Raw genomic sequence first — 24190 nt, forward strand, 5'->3', positions numbered from 1 at the left:
TATTCAATTTTGACCCAAAAATTTTTTTTTACAAAACATTTTTTCTTTTTGCGGCCGGATTGCGGCGTTGACCTTTTTTTTTCGGATTTTTTCACCGGTTTCCGGCGGTCACCGCCGGAAACCGGCGTTGACTTTTTCGATTTTTTTTTCTTCTTTTTTTTCTTCTTTCTGTAACATTTTTTTTCTCGTTTAAACAACATATTGCTGCGATTGACAGTAATATAGTTAATATTACTGTTAAACACAGTAAAATTAACTAAACTACAGTTTAATTAACACAGTAATATTACTATATTAATCTCTAGCACGGTAATATTAACACAACAAAACTCATTATTATTGTGTAATAGAGTAATATTACTATGTTGACCGTTCAACAAATGTAAACATAATAAAAAGCCAAAAGAATTAATATTACTGTGAGTGAACGTAATATTACTATAACAACAGTAATATTACCGTCAACCACAGTAATATTACAATAATAGACTGTAATATTATTACGTTACTCCGTGAATAACTCAAACAAACAAAAAAATCCAAACAAAATAATAATATTGATGTGGTTGACATCAATATTACTATAACAACAGTAATATTACCGTCAACCACAGTAATATTATTATGTTTACAGTAATATTACAATAATAGATAGTAATATTATTACGTTACTCCGTGAATAACTCAAACAAAATAAAAACCCCAAAATTAATAATATTGATGTTGTTGACAGTAATATTATTGTATTTATAGTAATTTTACTGTCAACGATAGTAATATAATTACGTTGACTTGTCAACAAATCAAACAAAATAAAAAAAATAACAAAAAATAAAAAATAATAATATTACGCTAATTTACTGTCAACGGCAGGACAATTACATAAATGTATTGTCACAATTACGTTAATTAACTGTCATTGACAGTATAATTACGTTAATTTACTGTCAGTGACAGCACAATTACGGTCAACGTTTAGCGGCGGACGTAAAAAAAACAAAAACAAACAAAAAGGAAAACTTAAAAATACACTAAAAAAAGTCAACGCCGGAAACAGGCGAAAAAATCCGGATGAAAAAAAAAAATCGGAAAGTCAACGCCGGAATCCGGCGGCAAAAATTCTTTTTTTGAAAAAAAAGTTTTGTTTGAAAAAAAAAAGTTTTTGAGAAAAAAGAAGTCAAAATTGGATTTTTGTGGTCAAAATTGGAGTTTTGTGGACAAAATTGATTAAATTGGGGTTACAATTAAGAATTATGTATAAAGGGTTGGAGGTAATATTTTCAATCTTTCCTTTATTTATAATAAATATTAAAGGGATGGGTTTATTGATGAAAGAGATATAGCCCCTAAACCTAGAATAATAAAGATGCTTGGTTGGGACTTATGAAAAAAAAAAAAAAAACCATATATATATATATATATATATATATATATATATATATATATATATATATATATATATATATATATATATATATATATATATATATATATATATATATATATATATACCCTTAATTCACAACTATTATAAATACCACCCACTATTGATCTTCACTTCATATCGAACACTTCAAGTTTCAATTTAATATTTAACTAGTACTACACCCGTGCGATGCACGGGGTATTCATCATAAATAAAATATTGAGTAATAAAAAGGTTCTTAAAATAGTAAGATCAATTGTTGATATGTAATACAAAGAAGTAGAAAATATTAAAAAAAAAAACTAATCTGTATGGTATAAGAGATGAAATAAGCCGGAATAAATGAAAAATCTAAATTTTGAAAGTTTTAATTTCCTCGCAATAAGAACGAATATATCGTTGGTCCCAAACTTGTACAACCATAATGATATATGAACGTTGAAATTTTGAATTTGATCCAAACAATCAATGTTATTTTGTTTCATACCAACCGCCCTAAACGCATGCAACAAATTCAATACAATGCAACTGATCTGCATATGTTGTACATGATCATACGAAAATAGGTAAATTGTTATCAAAGGAATACCAGTATAACTGTTTAATGGCATAAAATCACTGTAAAAAAATTACCTTCATAAAATATAGTGAGCGGAGTCCATAGCAAGTTCGTAGTATAATTAAAATAAACCTACAAATGAGTAATATTAATAACTTGAAGCCTTGTTCCATTGCACAATCCTCTGACCTGATCAATATTTCTGATGAGCATAACGGGAACACTTTTTTTCAATGTCAACTTATGTGGTGGAATTCCGGTGCATGATATGGTGTTGAGAAACTCCGGAGAATATATTTTTGCGTTAACATCCGATAATAACTCCTCCTTGCACATACTATCGGAGCTGAAATAGACCTTCTCCTCTCCAGGTATGATCGACAAAAAAAGATTATTCACAAAACCGACACTTTCATTAATGGGAGCAAAAAAGATATATCAGTTGACCCAATTGTTACAATTATCTCATCTGATGCACTCGGATCCTTAACATGAAACTTAGTTATCAGAAAGTGTTTTATAACAGATGCATTGACATCACCTATAACTCATCTAATACATTGCGAGTAACCTGCTCATTTTTGTTATTCATATGCAATCTGTAATACGCATTACTGAAACATAAATGATAACATAAAAGTGTAAGAAAAAAAATACAATTTATATTATATTATCTTGATAAAAAGGAACTTCATTGGAGTTGGCAATAAAATTGATATAAAGTGCAAAAATATCTAAGACTGTAAAATTAATTATTCATATAAATAATAAAAAGAAAATGTGTAGTTGAATCACAATGTACATTTTTTATGATCTAAATTCATATTCGCTGAAAAGCTTCCTTGTAGACAAGATTGCAATTAACATCAGAGTCTAGATTCCGACTTGATGAGTATCTTTATGCCACATCTACTCTTAACTCTCGACATTGCGACATATCCATGCCACCTCTATTGCTAGTACTAATGTTAATATTTGGATATGTAGATAATTGATGCTCGTATCAAGGAGCCTTGACTTGACTTGGATATGTAGATAGTTTATGCTCGTATCAAGGAGCATTGATTTGATTTGGATATATAGATAGTTTATGCTCGTATCAAGGAGCCTTGATTTGATTTGGATATGTATATAGTTTATGCACGTATCAAGGAGTCTTGACTATATTTGGATATGTAGATAGTTTATGCTCGTATCAGGGAGCCTTGACTTGACTTGGATATATAGATAGTTTATGCTCTTATCAAGGAGCCTTGATTTGACTTGGATATGTAGATAGTTTATTCTCGTATCAAGGAGCCTTGATTTGATTTGGAGATATAGATAGTTTATGCTCGTATCAAGGAGCCTTGATTTGATTTAGATAGTTTATGTTCGTATCAAGGAGCTTTGATTGGATTTGAACTTGTAGACATTTTAAACTCGTGTCAATGAGTACTTCATTTGATTTGGACATGTAGACCTTTTAAACTCGTGTCAAGGAGTGCTTCATTTGATATGGACATGTAGACCTTTTAAACTCGTGTCAATGAGTACTTCATTGAATATGCAGACATTTTAAACTCGTGTCAATGAGTACTTCATTTGACTTGGACATGTGGACCTTTTAAACTCGTGTCAAAGAGTATTTGATTTGGACATGTAGACATTTTAAACTCGTGTCAAGGAGTACTTGATTTGGACATGTAGACATTTTAAACTCGTGTCAAGGAGTACTTGATTTGGACATGTAGACCTTTTAAACTCGTGTCAAGGAGTGTTTGATTTGGACATGTAGACCTTTTAAACTCGTGTCAAGGAGCATTTGATTTGGACATGTAGACCTTTTAAACTCGTGCCAATGAGTACTTCATTTGATTTGAACATGTAGACCTTTTAAACTCGTGTCAAAGAGTGCTTGATTTGAACGTGTAGACCTTTTAAACTCATCTCAAGGAGTATTTGATTTGGACATGTAGACCTTTTAAACTCGTATCAAGGAGTGCTTCATTTGATATGGACATGTAGACCTTTTAAACTCGTGTCAATGAGTACTTCATTGGTTAAAAGTTTGAATACCATGTTTGACAACCCATTAAAGTTGGTCTTAGATATCGGATTTGCATTTGATTAAAGGAATAAAAATAAAGATTGAGAGAGAGCTTTTCTTCAGCGTGGGTTGCTTGCATGCATCTATATATATAATATATTGTGTGTGTAGATATATATATATATATATATATATATATATATATATATATATATATATATACTGCAGCCTTTTGTTATATTATATTATACTGGCATTTTTCTCCCGTGCGATTTACAGGATATTATTTAAATTGTGGAAAAAAATAATCAATTTAATACATAATAAGAAAATATAGTACACTAATATAATAAAATTTAATAATGTAGTATTATTCATATTGAATTTCTAACTTTATATCTTAAGATTTGAGATATATTGATGAAAATTAGAAGATCAATAATTGTTGAAAATTATAGTTAAAAATTAGTACAGAAAAATCATTAAAAATAAATAATTACATAAGTAGCAATAAGGTAGAATTCTTCACGGGTAAGTTTTAATTTAATTCTGAAAATTGTTAAAAATTATAGTTAGAAATTAGTAGAGAAAAAATATTAAAAATAAATAATTACAGAAATACCATTAGGGTTTTTTAAGGTTGCTTTACGTTTCTTTCTTTTATATATAAGATTATATATATATATAGCACTGTCGTAGAAGCTTTCATCAGTTTTTTATATTCAGTTCTTTGTGTTAATCTGGGCTTTGTTGTGGAATAAAACGAGATTTCTTGTGTTTTTTTTAAATATTTTTTATTTTATTTTTACTAGTGTTAATTCAAATTAAATTTATTGAGGCCGTGACTTGACATTAATCAATAGTTATTATATTACAAAATATTAGGTGTTAGTAAGATGTTTGGTTGAAAAGATTCGTATTTATTCTAGCCCGCTACTACACTTAAAGCCCGCAATTAAATGCTATTATTTGGTTAAATTAGTAGCACCCCTACCCCTGCGATTAATTTAGTAGAAGGTTATTTAAAGAGAAAAATACAATTTTATTCTTAAAACAATATATTAATTTTGTTAATTAAAAGACTTCTTAGACAATTTACAATTAATACCAGAATTTAACAAATTTAATACAAGATTTAATCTAATGAATCAAACGTCTTACTGACTAAATAATTAATTAGTCAGTGAGATATTAATCCAATCTCACCTAATCCAATGTAATCCAATATAGGTAAGCAAACGAGGCCAAAATTAATATAACACTGACAATGTTACGTTAAATAAAAGAAATAAGATATAAAATACATAAATCAGTAAATTGCCCTTCTTTTACATTAGTATAAGTAAAAATTAATGTACCATAACACATTAGAGAAAGTTATTACTTTAAATCTTAATTAACGTCTTAGACATCCAAAAGTTATTATTTTTAAAAAAATTTAAATTCATAAAAATCCCTTTAGTCTTTATTAAATGGCCTCTACAAAATTAATTTTCAATTATAATACTTTTATATTGGGAAAAAAAATATTATACAGTAAAAATTAATCTTTGTATTAATTCCAAACAACTAAATTTTGAAATAAGATTAATTAATCCTAATTTTGAATAACGACAAAAAGGGCCAGTGGATAAAATAATATGGATACTGGGCTTGGAGCCCACAAGAGATATGGACCCAAATTTAGCCTGTTATCGGTCCACTTTCTGGATCCAGCAAAAGGTGTTAAACCGGGTTGCCCCGATCCGGAAAAAGGAGAGATCCGTATCAAATAACCGCCAAAATTCACGCGCCGATACTACCAACCCCCAACGGCGCCTCCACCGGCCACACATGTCAGACAGTGGACGTGGAATTGCGTGAACGCTGCTCTCTCATTGGCTTCAAACGTTGTACTCCTGACACTCTGTCCACACAAACAGTCGCCATTCTGAACACCCTGCTGCTCTACACTTGCCCTCCGAACACACACAAACACGCACTGGTATATATACCCTAGAAAAAAAAATGGCACCTTCCTCCTGTACTAGGGTTTGTAGACTGTCGCCGCTAGGGTTTCAGTTTACTAGGATTTCTAAGATTGTCGGCGCAAGGTTTCGGATAAAATGGTGTCATGCAGAGCCAAGAGAGCTAAACTGGCTGCGGCCGCGGCGGAAGCTGAAAAACGCAAGGCTGTTGCAATGGAGAAGGTCCGGGAACTCCAAGATGAGCTTCAAAAGGTTGTCCTTTTATAAACTTCTCTGCCCTTTTTTGTAATTCTTTAGGTGCTTGTGTTCGATTGAATTCATGTTTCATTATTGGTTTTGTGGTTTTGATGATTGTTGATTTATCGGTGGTCGATTTTTTTTTATTTTTTTTTTGTTGTTTTTTTGTTTTTGTGATCATCTATGTTTGTTTTACTTTATAAATGATTTGTTCTGTCATCTGTGTACTGGATTTTTCTTTCTTGGTCTTTTTATGTTCATTTATTTTTTTTGAATGATGGATTTGTGTTTTAGTTGCTTAAAAAAAAAAAAAAAAAAAGAAAGAAAGAAAGAAAGAAAGATCTGCCTGGATTGTGCTCGCTAGGGCAGTTTATTTTAGGGCTAAGTGGGTTTTCTTGTCGAGAATCTTCCTTTTGCTTGTTACATGGAAATAAACCTACAAAACATTGGGAAAGAACAAATGCCATGTTACTGATATCAAGAAAGATGACTAATCGAACAAAAAAATGTTTACGTGAATATGATGGAATAGGCATGTGTTGTATATCTGTGTTAATGCAGTTAGTGAAATAGATCTGATTTGACTTTACGTGGTTTTGGTCGAATTTGTTCGTTTCTCTTATTTTGGAAATTTGATCGTTGGGAGAATATGTCAAAGAGATCTCTCAAATGGATAATTTGGCTTGCCACGTGGGGCAAAGTAGTGTCGTGTTTTCAGTTATAACTAATAACGGTCTCGTAAATGCATTCACGTGGACTGTTATTCGTTTTCCCAGAATGTAAAACAAGCATAGATTTCTTACACGTGTGTAACTTCGTCTGCAAAAAATTTATTCGATGATCGATTGTAATAAGAAACAATATAAGTCCAAGTGCGTTGCTGAAGATTGCTATTGTGCAGGTGACCGATAAACATGTAAAGAAGACAGAAGAACTGGAGCGTAAATATGACCAGAAAAAAGTACCCATCTATGATAGAAGAAGTCTCGTCATCAATTCGATCCCAGATTTTTGGTTGACCGCTGTGAGTGATGATTAATCATCGCGTTAATCGGAATTTAAAAGTGATACTTAATTCATAATCGACCTGAATAAATGATAATCTTGTATTTGGTATCTATGTTTATTGCAGTTCTTGAAGCATCCTACACACGGAACGCTGCTCACTCAGGAAGACCAGCAGGTTTGACACAAAATAATCCCCGTTAAATATTAATGTTGCCCTAATGAAAAACAAATCTCGTTTACTTTTACTTTTGATTTATCTAGATATTTCGTTACTTGGATAGTATTCACGTGGAGGATCTAACATACCCGCAAAAAGGGTATTGCATTACGTTCGTAAGTCTTATTTGTTCTTTTTTTACGTGACAAAACATTTATGTTTTCCCACTTCGTCGTTTGGAGAGTGATATTTTCGTCATCTTTGTGAGTTTGCAGAACTTCAAGATCAACCCGTATTTATTTTGAAAACGAAACATTAAGCAAGACCGTTGACTACACGGATGAAGATCTGGAGACAACGTGTACGACTATAAGATGGAAGGAGGGCAAGGTAGTAATAATAATGGATATATTCTATTTAAAAATAATTACATGTTTATTTTTATTATTATTATTTAAAATCAATGTGATTGTCACGTGTCCAGGCTCCTCCTGCTATCTCTGCTATCCCGGTGGAAGAAAGAGACAAGCGTCTGTTACCATTTATCACGAGGTGTTTCTTTTTTTCCACCCCTGTCTTTGAATAATCTTTATAAATCAAGATTATTTGGAAAATCTATTGAGTTTTTTCTTTTTTCTTTTCTTTTTTCTTTGAATGCAGCTTTTTTAAATGGTTTGGGTATGCAGCGGAGGACACAATGGGGTTTGATCAGGATTTGGTAAACAAAATTCTTGTCACGTTAACGTTGTTATCGTATTTTTAAGATATTGTTTGATGAGGCAGTAAAAGAACGGAATTTATTACAAATTGCAATATTTAGCTAGTTTGATGTTACTATATCCACTTTTATTTTTGGTTGACCGATGATTTATTGTTGTCGACTTTCTTAACTGCAGGTTGGTGATCTGATCAAGGGGGACTTATGGGTTAATCCCATTGAACATCTTAACCATGTAACGCTTGCACTATTTCTCTTTTATTTCTCTCTCTCTCTAATATGATTTTATTATTGGTTTTTCTAACTACCTTGGTATCTCGTTATTTAGGAAGATGAAGACGTAAAGGGGGATGACGAAGATGATGACTGAGTTTCTTTGGATACCCTTTAGAATTATGTTTTAAATCGAACAAAGAGTAACTTTAAGACTTCTTAAACCTGTTTCGTTTGAATCTTTCTGTTTTACTGTCTGCTATTGGCATTGTTTTATATTTCATGTTTTATCTTAGCCTGCTGCTCATTATTTCTTGGTGTTTCATTACTCTTACTTGTGATCTTATAAGATCTCAATTAGTGATAATTTTGTGATCTTACAAGATCTCAATTAGTGATGATTTGTGTTTAGTTTTGCACAAATATCGACTATGTGATCTTATAAGATCTCAATTAATGATAATTTGTGTTTAGTTTTGCACAAATATCGACTATGTGATCTTATAAGATCTCAATTACTGATAATTTGTGTTTAGTTTTGTACAAATATCGACTATGCATGCGCACTCCCGGTGACTATGCATGCGCACTCCGCCGATACTACCAACCCCCAACGGCGCCTCCACCAGCCATATGTCAGACAGTGGACGTGGAATTGCGTGAACGCTGCCCTCTCATTGGCTACAAACGTTGTATTCCTGACACTCTGTCCACACAAACAGTCGCCATTCTGAACACCCTGCTGCTCTACACTTGCCATCCGAACACACACAAACACGCACTGGTATATATACCCGAGAAAAAAATGGCACCTTCCTCCTGTACTAGGGTTTGTAGACTTTCCCCGCTAGGGTTTCAGTGTACTAGGATTTCTAAGATTGTCGGCGCAAGGTTTCAGAAAAAATGGTGTCATGCAGAGCCAAGAGAGCTAAACTGGCGGTGGCGGCGGCAGCGGAAGCTGAACAACTCAAGGCTGTTGCCATGGAGAAGGTCCGCGAACTTCAAGATGAGCTTCAAAAGGTTGTCTTTTTATAAACTTCTATGTCCTTTTTTTTTTTTTTTTTTTGTTGTAATTCTTTAGGTGCTTGTGTTCGATTGAATTCATGTTTGATTATTGGTTTTTGTGGCTTGGATGATTGTTGATTTATGGGTGGTCGAACTTTTTTTTTGTGATCATCTATGTTCGCTTTACTTTATAAATGATTTGTTCTGTCGTCTGTGTACTGAATTTTTCTTTCTTGGTTTTTTGATGTTCATTGATGTTTTTTGAATGATGGATTTGTGTTTTAGTTGCTTCAAAAAAAAAAAAAAAAAGAAATAAAGAAAGAAAGAATCTGCCTGGATTGTGCTTGGGCAGTTTATTTTAGGGGTAAGGGGGTTTTCTTGTCGAGAATCTTTCTTTTGTTCGTTATTTGGAAATGAAACTACAAAACATTGGGAAAGAACAAATGCCATGTTACTGATATCAAGAAAGATGACTAATCGAACAAAAAAATGTTTACGTCAATATTTTATAATAGGCGTGTATGTATGTGTTGTATATCTGTGTTAATGCAGTTAGTGAAATAGATCTGATTTGACTTTACGTGGTTTTGGTCGAATTTGTTCGTGTTTGCAGTTATAACTAATAACGGTCTCGTAAATGCATTCACGTGGACTGTTATTCGTTCTCCCAGAATGTAAACCAAACATAGATTTTATTACACCCGTGTAACTTCATAGTGCAAAAATTTCTTACACGTTGCTGAAGTTTTATTTTCGTATGCTATTATGCAGGTGACCGATAAACTTGTAAAGAAGACAGAAGAAATGGAGCGTAAATATGACCAGAAAAAAGTACCCATCTATGATAGAAGAAGTCTCGTCATCAATTCGATCCCAGATTTTTGGTTGACCGCTGTGAGTGATGATTAATCATCGCATTAATCGGAATTTAAAAGTGATACACTTAATTCATATTTGAGTTGAATAAATGATAATCTCGTATTGGTATCTATGTTTATTGCAGTTCTTGAAGCATCCTACACTCGGAACGCTGCTCACATAGGAAGACCAACAGGTTTCACACTAATAAATCCCCGTTAAATATCAATGTTGCCCTAATGAAAAACAAATCTCGTTTACTTTTACTTTTGATTTATCTAGATATTTCGGTACTTGGATAGTCTTCACGTGGAGGATCTTAAATACCCGCAAAAGCGGTATTGCATTACGTCGTAAGTCTTATTGTTCTTTTTTTACGTGACAAAACATTTATGTTTTCCGACTTCGTCGTTCGGAGAGTGATATTCTCGTCATCTTTGTGAGTTTGCAGAATTTCAAGATCAACCCGTATTTTGAAAATGAAACATTAAGCAAGACCGTCAACTACACTGACGAAGGTCTGGAGACAACTTGTACGACTATAAGATGGAAGGAGGGCAAGGTAGTAATAAATAATAATAATAATGGATATATTCTATTTAAAAATAATTACATGTTTATTTTTATTATTATTATTATTATTTCGTAAAATCAATGTGATTGTCACATGTCCAGGCCCCACCTGCTGTCACTCCTGTCCCGGTGGAAGAAAGAGATAAGCGGCTGTTACCATTTATTACAAGGTATTTCTTTTTTTCCACCCCTATCTTTGAATAATCTGTATAATATCGACATTTTTCGGAAAATCTATTGATCTTTTTTTTTTTTGTGGTGAATGCAGCTTTTTTAAATGGTTTGGGTATGCAGCGGAGGACACAATGGGGTTTGATCAGGATTTGGTAAACAAAATTCTTGTCACGTAAATGTTGTTATCATATTTTTAAGATATTGTTTGATGCGGCAGTAAAAGAACGGAATTATTACGAATTGCAATATTTAGCTAGTTTGATGTTACTATATCCACTTTTATTTTTGGTTGACCTGGACCGATGATTTATTATTGTCGACTTTCTTAACTGCAGGTCGGTGATATGATCAAGGGGGAATTATGGGTTAATCCTCTTAACCATGTAACGCTTTTACTATTTCTCGTTCTCTCTCTCTCTCTCTCTCTCTCTCTCTCTCTCTCTCTCTCTCTCTCTCTCTCTCTCTCTCTCTCTCTCTCTAATATGATTTTATTATTGGTTTTTCTAACTCTCTTGCTATCTCGTTATTTAGGAAGGTGAAGATGGAGAGGGGGATGACGAAGATGATGACTGAGTTTCTTTCGATACTTTTTAGAAGAGTAAATTGCAAATACTACCCCTGTGTTATCACGAAATAGCAAAAACCACCCTGTGATAAATAAACTAGCAAAAACCCCCCTGTGAAATTTAGTCAAAGGCAGAATCCCCCCTAGCTGATTTTTTAGACTTGAAATGACAAAATTGTCCCTCAAAATGTATTTATATATATACATATTATATGTATATTTATTCTTTTTAATTTATTTGTTTAGAAATTAAAAAAAAATAGTAAACAACTAAATTGATTATTTTTTAAATAAAATAATTAAAATATTTATAAAATATAAGAATTTATTAATTGCAAGACTCCAGGGGTATTTGTGTCTTTTTATATCAAGTCAACCCTCAAATAGTTCCATAGGGGGGTTTTTGCTATTTAAATAATTTCACAGGGGGGTTTTTGCTAGTTTATTTATCACAGGGGGGTTTTTGCTATTTCGAGATTATACAGGGGTAGTTTTTGCAGTTTACTCCTTTTTAGAATTATGTTTTTAAATCGAACAAAGAGTAACTTTTAGACTTCTTAAACCTATTTCGTTTGAATCTTTCTGTTTTATATTTCATGTTTTATCTTAGCGTGCTGCTCATTATTTCTTGGTGTTGCATTACTCTTACTTGTGATCATATAAGATCTCAATTAGTGATAATTTTGTGATCTTATAAGATCTCAATTACTGATAATTTTGTGATCTTATAAGATCTCAATTACTGATAATTTGTGTTTAGTTTTGCACAGATATCGACTATGCTATCGTATAAGATCTCAATTAGTGATAATTTGTGTTTAGTTTTGCACAAATATCGACTATGTGATCTTATAAGATCTCAATTACTGATAATTTGTGTTTAGTTTTGCACAAATATCGACTATGCATGCACACTCCCGGTCTAGTTATCAAAGTTTCGGTAAAATTATCGACTAATATTTTGTTGCAGGTCTGCACTGTCACACGCACACGTCGACACATACATGTTGATTTTGATTTTTTTGAATTTTTTTTTTCTCAAAATCAGAGCTGGAATACACGTGAAATTTCGATTTCCAGTATATTTTCAGAAAATTACATTCACAATATTGATTTTATTATGTATTTTATATTATATGCGAATAAAACGAAAAATGATTTTCTCTTTCTAGCAGTAATTAAACTGCTCACAATATATATGACATATAACATTTCCATTGAACCTTTTTCAAAAAAAAAAAAACATTTCCATTGAACGATAAAAACTTAATTTGCAGACATATATTTAAAAAAAAAGGGTCTTTACAAATAAGCCCATCAATGGGTACTTATTTATAAAGGGATTTAGACAAAAAACTCATTTACCAATAAGTCCACACATGATCCAGATTTTTGTGAAGGACTAAAATAACCGCTTATACTTTAATATGCTCCAATTTCATCCTTAACTTTATTTAACCTTAATTTGACCCCATATTTCACAAATTATTCAATTTTGACCCAATTTTTTTTTTTCAAAAATTGTTTTTTTCCCGCCGGATTCCGGCGTTGACTTTTCAAAAAAAAAAAAAAATCGCCGGTCTTTGGCGTTGACTTTTTCGATTTTTTTCTTCTTCTTTTCTTTCTTTCTGTAACCTTTTTTTTGTTTAAACAACAATATTGTTGTGATTGACAGTAATATTAACTATATTACTGTTAAACACAGTAAAATTAAATTAAACTACAGTTTAACACAGTAATATGGTTATATTAATCTCTAGCACAGTAATATTAACACAACAAGACTCATTATTATTGTGTAATAGAGTAATATTACTATGTTGACCGTTCAACAAATGTAAACATAATAAAAAACCAAAAGAATTAATATTACTGTGAGTGACAGTAATATTACTATAACAACAGTAATATTACCGTCAACCACAGTAATATTACAATAATAGACAGTAATATTATTACGTTACTCCATGAATAACACAAACAAACAAAAAATTCAAACAAAATAATAATATTGATGTGGTTGACAGCAATATTACTATAACAACAGTAATATTACCGTCAACCACAATAATATTATTGTGTTTACAGTAATATTACAATAATAGACAGTAATATTATTACGTTACTCCGTGAATAACTCAAACAAAACAAAACACCCAAAAAAATAATAATATTGATGTTGTTGACAGTAATATTATTGTGTTTACAGTTATTTTACTGTCAACGACAGTAATATAATTACGTTGACTTGTCAACAAATCAAACAAAATAAAAAAAAAACAACAAAAAATAAAAAATAATAATATTACATTAATTTACTGTCAACGGCAGCACAATTACATAAATGTATTGTCAACGACAGTACAATTACGTTAATTAACTGTCATTGACAGTATAATTACATTAATTTCTGTCAGTGACAGCACAATTACGGTTAACGTTTAGCGGCGGACGTAAAAAAAAAAAAAAAAACAAACCAAAAAAAAAAAAACTTAAAAAAATACTAAAAAAAGTCAACGCCGGAGACCGCCGGAAACCGGCGAAAAAATCCGGAAGAAAAGAAAAGAAAAAAGAAAAAAAAAAAGTTAACGCCGGAGACCGGGGAAAAAATCCGAAAGAAAAAAAACAAAATTTTTTTTTTTTTTTGAAAAGTCAACGCCGAAATCTGACGGCAAAATTTTTTTTTTGAATTTTCTTTTTTGAAAAAAAAAACGTTTTGGGTCAAAATTGAATTATTTGTGAAATTTGGGGTCAAATTGAGATTAAATTAAGTTAAGGATGAATTTGGAGCATATTAAAGTATGCTAAAAAAAGTCAAAATAGAAATTTTGTGGTCATAATTGGATTTTTGTAGACAAAATTGATTAAATTGTGTTACAATTAAGAATTAGGTATAAATGGTTGATGGTAATATTGAGATATACATGAATGTTTCCTTTATTTATAATAAATATTAAAGGGATGGACTTATTGGTAAAAGAGATATAACCCCTAAACCTAGAATAATAAACATGCTTGGTTGGAGACTTATTCACAAAAACACCCTAAAAAAAATATCAGGTTACAGGATAAATAAAAGACTAGTAAATCTTCACCTAACCGTAAAATCGTTTAATATCTGTTTAGCATAAATAAAAGCACATAAAAAAACCAATACAAAATAGCTACTATATGACATTGTTACATAAATCAAGATGTCATTCATCTAAGTAGAAAGTAAGGATTGAATTCAACCCAATCAATATCACTACCCCTCCGATTTCCACCCAAATTATCTGCATTTCTACCGAAACACTTTTCGTGTGACTTAACCAATACCGAATAAAGATTGTAGATCAAAAGGATTACCAAGAAACGGCTTAATCGCCTCTCCAATCGCATCAACTTCAGACAACAGCATGGCCCCACTACTCTCGGGTTCCTCTTTCAACACACACTTGGAAAGTGCATAAAACGCAACTAAATTCGCGTACACCGGCAAAAAAGCATCTTTGTGATTCCCAACTCCACCAATCCAATCCACGCTCCCCCTTTTCCCAATGTACTCCCGACTAAACCCTATCAACTCTTCGTAAAACCTCGTCCTCCATTTACCCAAAATACCCCTGGCCCCACCTCTGTTTGAACTCGGAATAACTTGTAACTGCAAACAACATATCTGACAAATCAACAGCTTCTCTTCGTAATGATTGTCAATCTCCTTATCGAAGACTCGTCTGACAAGGTCTCCACCAGATACAAAGTAGCTTCCGCCGTTCGAAACCCAACTGCATAGACAGTCCAAATAATCATGCCACTGGCCAAAAAATTCCGTCAGATGCTCAAAACATAGTTCAATTACTTTCTCTACCTGGCTTGAAGCCATAGCAAACGGGGAGTTATTTTTTAAACACTTTTGAACATCTTCGTCTTCTAGAAGCTTTACGCATATGAACCATAGATCGAGAACTTTACGAGCGTACAGTTTAATAGACAGATTCTCGTCGGAAATTGTGGAGCTAGAAACCAAAGAACCGAGGGCCTCTGCATTAGCCAGCAGAGCAGAAGCTATCATTGATTCTGCAGCCGCCATTCGCATATTAATTTACATGCTCTGATGCATCGCTGTTTTGTTCGATCATATCCATGAAATAAGTTAATGCATCGTAGAAATCAGAAAATAATTTACTTGGAGTAGTTTCTTTCTTCTCCACTTTAGAAGAAATAAAGCATACTCCCATGCAATGCAGCAGATGAGTGTTTGACGAGTCTTGGCATGCCTTGTGATCTCAAACAGAGAAACCAACTTGTTCCATAACTGGAATACCGAGTCGCGGTCCATATTACAGACATATGTTGTTTCTGAACTTGGCTGGCTGTCTTCTTGAAATTCGAGCGAGACCCATGTGTAGAAAACTTTCAGAAGATAGTGAATGCACTTGTGGTGGTGTTTTTCTGTAACCAGAAGCTTCATAAGTGTCTCTTGCAGATTGATATCAATTCAAGAAGTTTTAATATGCAGCCATTAAGGATGGGGCATGGGCAATATTATATTGCGGTCTACCAATCCAAGAGCGTGTTGCTAATATTTGAATCAATTCATTGAGAATAGTATCTAATAGGGCTAATTGGGCCAACCCAATGGGCTTGCAATTTATTTACCTACGGGGCCGCGAGCCCAATATTGAAGACCACTATCACCGAGGCCCAATCACCTTCAAATAAAGTTTGGGCCCAACAATCTCATCTAAGGTATAAATAACAACATAATTCATTTATTAAATGGACGCTCTATTATTTGAGTAATACTATAATTTGTATTCTCTGGACTATTTTCACTATCCGCACATCTGATTTGAGCGTCGGAGGGGTTTCCGCCGGATCAACCCCGACTTAGTTTACGTGTTCTATGATCGCAGGTATCTCAAGGTCATCAAGCTCGTGAGCCAGTGATCCACTCTGCTCTTCTAGCTCATCTTATTTCAATTATCTAAGGTAATCTATCTCTAGCATCATCATTTTGGCGCCGTCTGAAGGCAGACATAATCACGTAGCGCGCATGATGGCCTTGAGACATTTGCTCAGGGGGAGTGTGACACTGCTAACAACCGCACACTTCGTGGAGGCTTTGACTTGCCACTTCCTCCTCCTCGTGCTCGAGATCCACCACGAGACATTCTTTAGATGTCCTACTAGATCCTCAACAAGACCCACTTCTTCCCGCCCCTCGATCGGTTCAGACAACCAAGGAGGCCCTTCAACGCTAGCAAGGGTTATCGACTCCCTGGAGGTTTACTATTCCCCCTAAACATTTCTTTCGCCAAGGGTTATCGATGTGGGCTTACCTCTACCCTCAAAATATTTCGTTCGCCAAGGGTTATCGACTCCATGGGGGTTTACAGTGCCCCCAAAATATTTCGCCAAGAGTTATCGACTCCCTGGGGGTTTAATATTCCCCCTAAATATTTAGTCCGCCAAGGGTTATCGCCTCCCTGGGGGCTTATCTCTGCCCCCAAAATATTTCGTTTGCCAAGGATTATCGACTCCCTGGGGGTTTACAGTGCCCCCAAAACATTTCGTTCGCCAATGGTTATCGACTCCCTAGGGGTCTACCTCCGCCCCCTCGAACGGTTCAGATAACCGAAGAGAACCTTTAGCGTACGACCCCGAAAGCTTCAACTCGTGCTGCCACTGAAGCAATGGCACATCCATGCGCTCCACATCAGACCATAAGTCTCGAATGTAACAACCCACCCTAAGGTCGGGCATCTCATCCCAAGGGTTCGTGACTGTCTCATCCTAAGTTGGAGGGTTATCCCACCCCAAGGTTGGGCATCTCATCCCAAGATTCGTGATCGCCTCTACCTAAGTTGGGGGTTATCCCACCCCAAGGTTGGGCATCTCATCCCAAGAATTCGTGATCGCCTCATCCTAAGTTGGTGATTATCCCACCCTAAGGTTGGACATCTCATTCCAATGGTTGAACTCTTCACTACCACTCCCAAAATCTACAAATTGAGATCTAAGATGTCTCCTACTAGTACCAACATCATGAATAATATTGGAATACCATTATTCGATGCCAAATTATCATCCGGAGAAGAAACACGTTGACGCTCCTCGAAAACGGACGAAAAAGGGCCTTCCACGCGCCCCACGCACGGGCAGACGCGCCCCACACGCATCTGCCCCAACCCCCACCCCACTGTGCGTTGCGCGAGCACCCCCCACGTGGGCCGCCTCCCCTACCCCTCTCTCCACGCCATGTTAACGACTCACGAAACACAACAACACCGATTTACTCTCGACACGATCCGATACCTTTTTCGACCTGGCTCGCACCTCGACTCGAGAGTGGGGGGCTTGCGAGACAAGTCCCACGAGAGTCAACTTGCTCGGAACTACGAACCCGTTGCGAGACAACTCCCACGAGGAGAAAACTCGCTTGGTCCTACAAACTCGCCGCGAGAAAACTCCCACGAGGAGAAAACTCGCTCAGAGCGACCTCAATCCGCGCGCTCCTCAGTCTCGCGTCATCCAATGCTCTTACAACTTCGCTGCGAGACAACTCTCTTGAGGAGACAACTAGCTTGCAATTCACTACACAATCACAAGCTGATGTTAGCACGATTACAAACTTAGAAACACTTAGAGATATTATGAGAATTTATATAGCTTGGCCAACTTGATTACTCAAATTTCTCTACTTGTTTTCGACAGGTCCTTCATTAAAACGTCGCTACAGTCCAAACATACTTACGACCCACGAGGTCTAACAAGGGGCACGATCCCCATAAAAAAAAAATCTTGAGAGCCTGATCCACTCATCAAGCACATCACGCACAAGGCTATATGTAAACACATACAAGCAATGCGTCAAACCATTAACAACGCCAATAAATAACAACTCCCATTAGGATATAACTCGATCCACGCTACCATATTGTCGCGGGACAACACCGACGACTCAAGTAACTTAGATCGCGACAACTTGGTCGCGCTATGCGCCAACGCGCCTGCATGCGCATCCGACACACGCTCCAACGCGTTTTCGCACACCATCAGGCCAAATGCCAACGAGCGACTACTACAATTTTTACTCTCGACACGATCTGTCATCCATTTCAACATGACCCCCACATCGACTCGAGAGTGGGGGGCTTAATGATATGCCTAATTGGGCCAACCCAATGGGCTTACAATTTATTTACCTACGGGGCCACGAGCCCAATATTGAAGACCACTATCACCGAGGCCTAATCACCTTCAAATAAGGTTTGGGCCCAAAAATCTCATCTAAGATATAAATAATGACATAATTCGTTTATTAAAGGGACGCTCTATTATTTGAGTAATACTATAATTTGTATTCTCTGGACTATTTTCACTATCCGATCCGCACGTCTGACTTGAGCGTCGAAGGGGTTTCCGCCGGATCAACCCCGGCTTAGTTTTACGTGTTCTATGATCGCAAGTATCTCAAGGTCATCAAACTAGTGAGCCAGTGATCCACTCTGCTCTTCCATCTCATCTTACTTCAACTATCTAAGGGGATCTATCTCTAGCATCATCAGTGTCATTTTTTGAGAAATCGATTAGGTTTATGCAATTCGTATCGATAAGAGCATTCAGTTGTAATAACATTCCATGAATTGAATTGTACGAACAAGAGGTCCTATTGGTTGAAATCGTGGTACTCGATGAATCGGGTGTCGCGATATGATTTTTCTCACACGGTAACTCCGAGGCAATATTGAGCAAGACAACCTACAGTTTCTCGTTGGCTACCAAACCTGTTAAAGCTCTTGATGCAAGTACGCGAATCCGTAAATTGCTTTGGACTGAACACCTTCGGATGAACGGCATAAAAAGAAAAGGGCTCAAAGAATCCCCAGTTTCACTTGAAATCGGAGTTAAGCCGAGACAAAAGTATCAGCATTGGGCACAAGCTAAGTGTTCCGACGACCCTTCTAAAAGCAATTCAGTAGCCACTCTCAGTTCGTTTAATAAGAAAGAGTGCAATGTAGGGTACCTTGAGTCAGAGGGAAACAAAAATTGAGTGAGTAAATGTCAGCTATGTTTGAAGCAAAAGGAAAAAAAAAAAAAAAAAAAATGTGTCAAAAAACTTACCGGTGGAAAAATTCAAGCCCAGTTAGAGCTCGCCTGGCAGATTCTCTTTTCTGTATATTAAGAAACCCAACCATGCGACGTAGCAGCGCTGTATATGCAAGACAAGCACTGTTGCGATTCTTCTAGTATGGAGAAGAGAAAGAGCGTATCGAGATTACTATTGCATCAGCACAAAAACCTGAGGTATCAGTGGCTAGGTTTGTATCATTAAAAGCTGCCTTGAGAACATTGAAAGCATGAACAGTGGGGACAACACCTTCATCTCGAAACTTTGACACGCCTCATCATTATTGTCACTATAATTGGAGATGTTTGCTTTAGGTTGATCGGTTAAAGACTCCTTCACTACATCTATTAGCCAGGATAGTGCCTTTGGAAGTAGTCTTTTTGGTGTTCCCTCGGGCTCTGAGAGGAAAAACGAAATAAATTAGGAAAGTTCCTTTACCTACTTCAGATGAAGTGAGGAAATCAGTCACTAACATTAGTAATGACTCAGATCTGCAACAACGTAACTCGAGACAATTGGCAACCATTTCTTAGAAGTACTTCTCAAAATGAAACACAATGGAGCAATTGACAAGACAAGAGCTGGGTTCACGGCTCTGTGCAACCGGCTGCTTTGTTCGAATGATCCAAGGTATTTCTTCAAATTCTATTTGTGAATTCTTTGTTCGTAGTATCCTTTGTTTGTATTTGAACTGAACTTATTTGATTATTTCTTGAAATCACAACAATGTGAATATGCGATGCTTAAGCATCCAAGGGATTTATAGAAGTTGGTACCCACGATTAATTAGACAAACAAGTGAAAAAAAAAAAAACCTTTTATGTTCAAACTGTACATGAACAAATTTAGTTTGTATTCACACCCGGCTCATTTTTCGTCTTCTTCTGCTTCGTCATCTTCAGAACCATCACTGTTCTTTTCCTGCATATAGATACATCATATATTATATTTAGAATGAGACAAATATAGAGCTATACATAGATTAACCATAGTTTATCTCCACTATCAAATTATTTTCATTTAGCAAATCAGAGAAACAACAAAAGTAACTCACGTGAGTCCCAGCAAACTGCAAAAGATTATCTTAAAAGAATTTAAAACTAACAATATTATCATGATATCAATTTTTAGTTTGTGAAAAACGAGCAAATCAAAGCATTAAATAATACACCATTGAAGCAGACATGCATTAAGTAACTAATAAAAGTTATAATGATGAAGATGATGAGGTAAATGCACTGATTGTACGAAGTTAAAGTGGTTTAATTTTGTTTTCCTTTTTTGCAATCTCCTTTCGCGTGAGAACATACAAGTTGATATTCTGTACGACGTTGAGATGAAAACATTTTCTTAGGCTAACATTTTTTTTGGTTGTCGTTTAATTTGAAATGTGTTTTAGGTGCTACATTTAGGTAAAAAACCTAATTTTTCCTTCTATATGCATTAGTCTCTTCTAGAATATGAAAGACACAAGACACAAAGTGACGAGCTTCAACTGCCGGTAGCAGCACTTACTGAAGTTTCTGCTTTTGACGTTGATGTGAGTTCGGATTTAATATTTCTTATTGCATGGTTCTTCAAAGTTTTTTTATGAATTGAACAATTTTCTTTGTTCTGCAAAGGTACTACTGTATTAAGTGCAAATATTAGGTTATTTGTTGGAAAATCTTTTGATTCTTTGGATTTTTATATTTGAGGAGAATGTAAGAATAAAGATTTAATCATGAGCGTGATTGTTTTATAACTTTAGTCTTGCTTAATATGCAAAGAATCCAACACTGCGGTGTTGCGGCGTTTCTTTCATCTGAGATTCCTCTGGATTTGGAGGACGGCGGCGAACAAAAAGAGTGGTAGTGGAAGATCTAGAAGAGCAACGAAATTGAAGTTCGTCGGCATCGAATTTGGGTTGGTTAAATGACCTTGATTCTCCGCCGCTGTCGTGTAATATACATATTCTCTTAGGGGGAGGCAACTCCACCGTTTGTTTGCACTATAATCTTTTTTTTTTCTTCACTGATATTCATACCGTATTATTTTTGATGGGTTATTTGGTTTTTTGGAGTCTGGTATTGATTGTCTGCTATTAATTGGTTAGGTTTTCTAGGTTGTTTCTGGTGTTCCCCGACGAATTTAAAGAAAGCGGCATGATCGAAGATGGCAAGACGAGGTTCTTTAGGAACTTCGATGTTTAGTGATACACTATCGTGCACGTTGACTGTCTTGCCAAGATCAATCTGGCGGGCCCACTCGACACTGTCTGAGTCAACGATTGTTGAATATCGACAGGTAATTAATCGAACTGTGTTTGGACTTGTTGTATTATGATGAAAAAAAACGTAATTTTATTTTCTATGTGTTATTTATTGAGTTATGTTTGGTGCATGAAGGACTTGATGCAACTTCAATTGTTAGCCAAACCGATAAAGGATCAACTGTGGCCATCTTCGAATTTTTTTTATGAAATTTTATTTTAAATGAAAGAACTCAAATGAAAGGTTAACAACAATGAGGACAACTAAGATACCAAACCACAAATTAGAAAATTTATTTTTACTTACTAAATTCCAGTCTCGCGTTTTGTGATTTGTCGAAAGTTACTATATGCTTAATTTTCCCTTCTCCATTTTCTTTTCTGATGGTGTTTTAGTTCTTCAGCATAAAGAAATGTCCTATGTCATACATAAATTATGTTCGTGTGTGTATATATATATATATATATATATATATACTAGTGAGGAGCACCGCGCAAGGCGCGGTGCCGGTGCGGGATCGGCGGTGCTGATTAACAGAAACAAAAGGAATCTCCATAACTCCTGTTTCCTTAACCAAGTTATAAGACTGAAGAATGTTCTTGTAAATTACGGTCAATACCAAGTATGCTTTAGGCATATAAGCAGTGATTTCAAATGCTAATGTTAATCATGCTGTCAACAACTCTACAGATAAGTCAAACTTACTGTCGTGCCACTCAACAGAACTGTACATGAGCTGTGGAGCAACAATAAATGACAAGTAAAACATCTATTGGAAACAGTAACCCAATATAGTTGAATGAAAAATAACAAAATAATGCCTCCACATATCTATGATAGAAAATTAGAACCCACAACTAAAACATTGATCAGAGGGCTCAGTTCATATCAAAGAAACATAGCTTTGAACCCAAATTGGTAATGGCAATGTTAATAACCCCACAGCAAAATACCTTCCCATATATGTTTTCGTGATTGTGTAAGAGGGACCATTACTGTTTAACCATTCTCCGTCTTGATTGACACCTACAGTAACAAAAAAAAATGATGAGCCTGTCCTACTAGTATGTCATACCAGTACTGACAAAAATAATTCAAGAATTTGTCGCGCCGATACGCGACCAAAAAAACTATAGATATTTGCTATCAATGAAAACGGAATACCTACATCTACAATCACCACTCACAAGACACGATTATGCACCAAAAACAAGTGCAACTGGAAGGAACAACATAATTATAACAAGCGAGACGATAAGCATGCATACAATGCTAATCCGAATGCTAGAGCGATTAGGTAATATATGGTAAACCTGTTTTACTCTGTAAAGAAGATTCTAAAAGTTCAGCAAAATTCTAGAGGATAAAACAAACCTGCTTTCGAGATTCCGCATCCGAAAACATAAATGAAACATGGCATGCCGGCTTAAATGCTCCAACTAAAAAAATATGAGAATAAAAATCGACATGTTCTTCAATAACAAAACAGGAACAAGAACAATAATATTTAAGAATGTCGAGCAAGGGTTGAAACTTTACCATTGCCGAAAATTAACTCAAAATTAAATCAAATCGCCAGCAGAAGCACCTGCAACAAAATTATTTCAGAATTCAATACCATAAATTATTTCAGAATTATAACTGGATATGAAACAAATCCACAAAACATCACATCCAAAGAGCATAAAGACTGCTCAATAATTCGTGAATAACATAAGCGCAAACTCTCCAAATGAGCCGACGACAGCACTGACCTCAGCGACTGCCATAAAATGGACGCGGCGACGCCGGCCTGCCCCATCTTGTTCAAAATCCTGTTAATCGATTCGTTCAATTTATCGATGCCGGTCTCGACTTCCGAATATCAATTTCCATTTCGCGCAGTGCTCTGAAACGGGGCATCGATGGAGGGCAGGACGGTGCGGGGGGGGGGGGGGGGGGGGGGGGGGGTCAGAGAGGGAGGAAAGTAGTTGTTAGGGGGAGGGGGGCAGCTGGGAATTCTTGAGATGGTGGACTGATGCGAAAGGAATATCAGAATTTCTGGATGTGGAGGAGGAGGCGCGACGGAGCAGGTGGGGGAAAGATGTGGTGGGAAGCGACGCTGGTGGCGGCGGTGGCGGGTGGTGACCGGGGCGGCGAGCGAGGAGGCGGCGGCGGCGGGCGTGGAAGTGGGCGGGAGTCAACGATTGCAGGCCTCCCGTCCCATGGATGTGTGGAACAAAAGGGAAATCTGCTGTGAGAATTGGGCGGCAGAAGAAATCGAGATGAAGGAAGAAAAAGACAGGGCTTTGAGTGGAGAAGAAGAGGGGCGGAGCGGCGGTCAACATTTGCGG

At 35.6% G+C, this 24190-nt stretch overlaps 1 protein-coding gene and 1 long non-coding RNA gene across 3 annotated transcripts; one reads left to right on the forward strand and one right to left on the reverse strand.

The window, feature by feature from the left end:
• Window positions 1-6119: 6119 nt before the first annotated feature.
• On the forward strand, window positions 6120-11520 carry LOC105961167 (NAP1-related protein 1). The gene is made up of 9 exons (XM_088827321.1): window positions 6120-6233; window positions 7120-7242; window positions 7351-7401; window positions 7488-7559; window positions 10629-10739; window positions 10853-10920; window positions 11019-11076; window positions 11260-11307; window positions 11456-11520. Exons 1-9 carry the CDS (start codon window positions 6120-6122, stop codon window positions 11495-11497), a joined length of 687 nt encoding a protein of 228 aa, XP_088683447.1. The 3' UTR covers window positions 11498-11520.
• Window positions 11521-20457: 8937 nt separating this feature from the next.
• On the reverse strand, window positions 20458-23786 carry LOC148766503 (uncharacterized). 2 transcript variants are annotated; one of them, XR_016035073.1, is made up of 4 exons: window positions 23612-23786; window positions 23397-23445; window positions 22811-22883; window positions 20458-20526 (listed from the first exon to the last, which is right to left on the reverse strand). It is a non-coding gene; the product is annotated as an uncharacterized LOC148766503 (long non-coding RNA). The 2 variants fall into 2 exon arrangements; XR_016035072.1 differs by lacking the exon at window positions 20458-20526 and having other exon boundaries at window positions 22378-22883.
• Window positions 23787-24190: the final 404 nt, after the last annotated feature.

Source organism: Erythranthe guttata, chromosome 12 (assembly GCF_056151865.1).
Source record: "Erythranthe guttata isolate IM_541 chromosome 12, IM_541, whole genome shotgun sequence".
Taxonomy (NCBI): Eukaryota; Viridiplantae; Streptophyta; class Magnoliopsida; order Lamiales; family Phrymaceae; genus Erythranthe; species Erythranthe guttata.

What these genes read in the sequence shown, in the direction of transcription:
- LOC105961167 (XM_088827321.1), top strand. Translation starts at nt 6,120, where the DNA reads ATGGTGTCATGCAGAGCCAAGAGAGCTAAACTGGCTGCGGCCGCGGCG. An exon ending in TCACTCAGGAAGACCAGCAG is followed by an intron (nt 7,402 to 7,487) that starts GTTTGACACAAA and finishes TGATTTATCTAG; the next exon opens with ATATTTCGTTACTTGGATAG. An exon ending in AAGGGTATTGCATTACGTTC is followed by an intron (nt 7,560 to 10,628) that starts GTAAGTCTTATT and finishes GTGAGTTTGCAG; the next exon opens with AATTTCAAGATCAACCCGTA.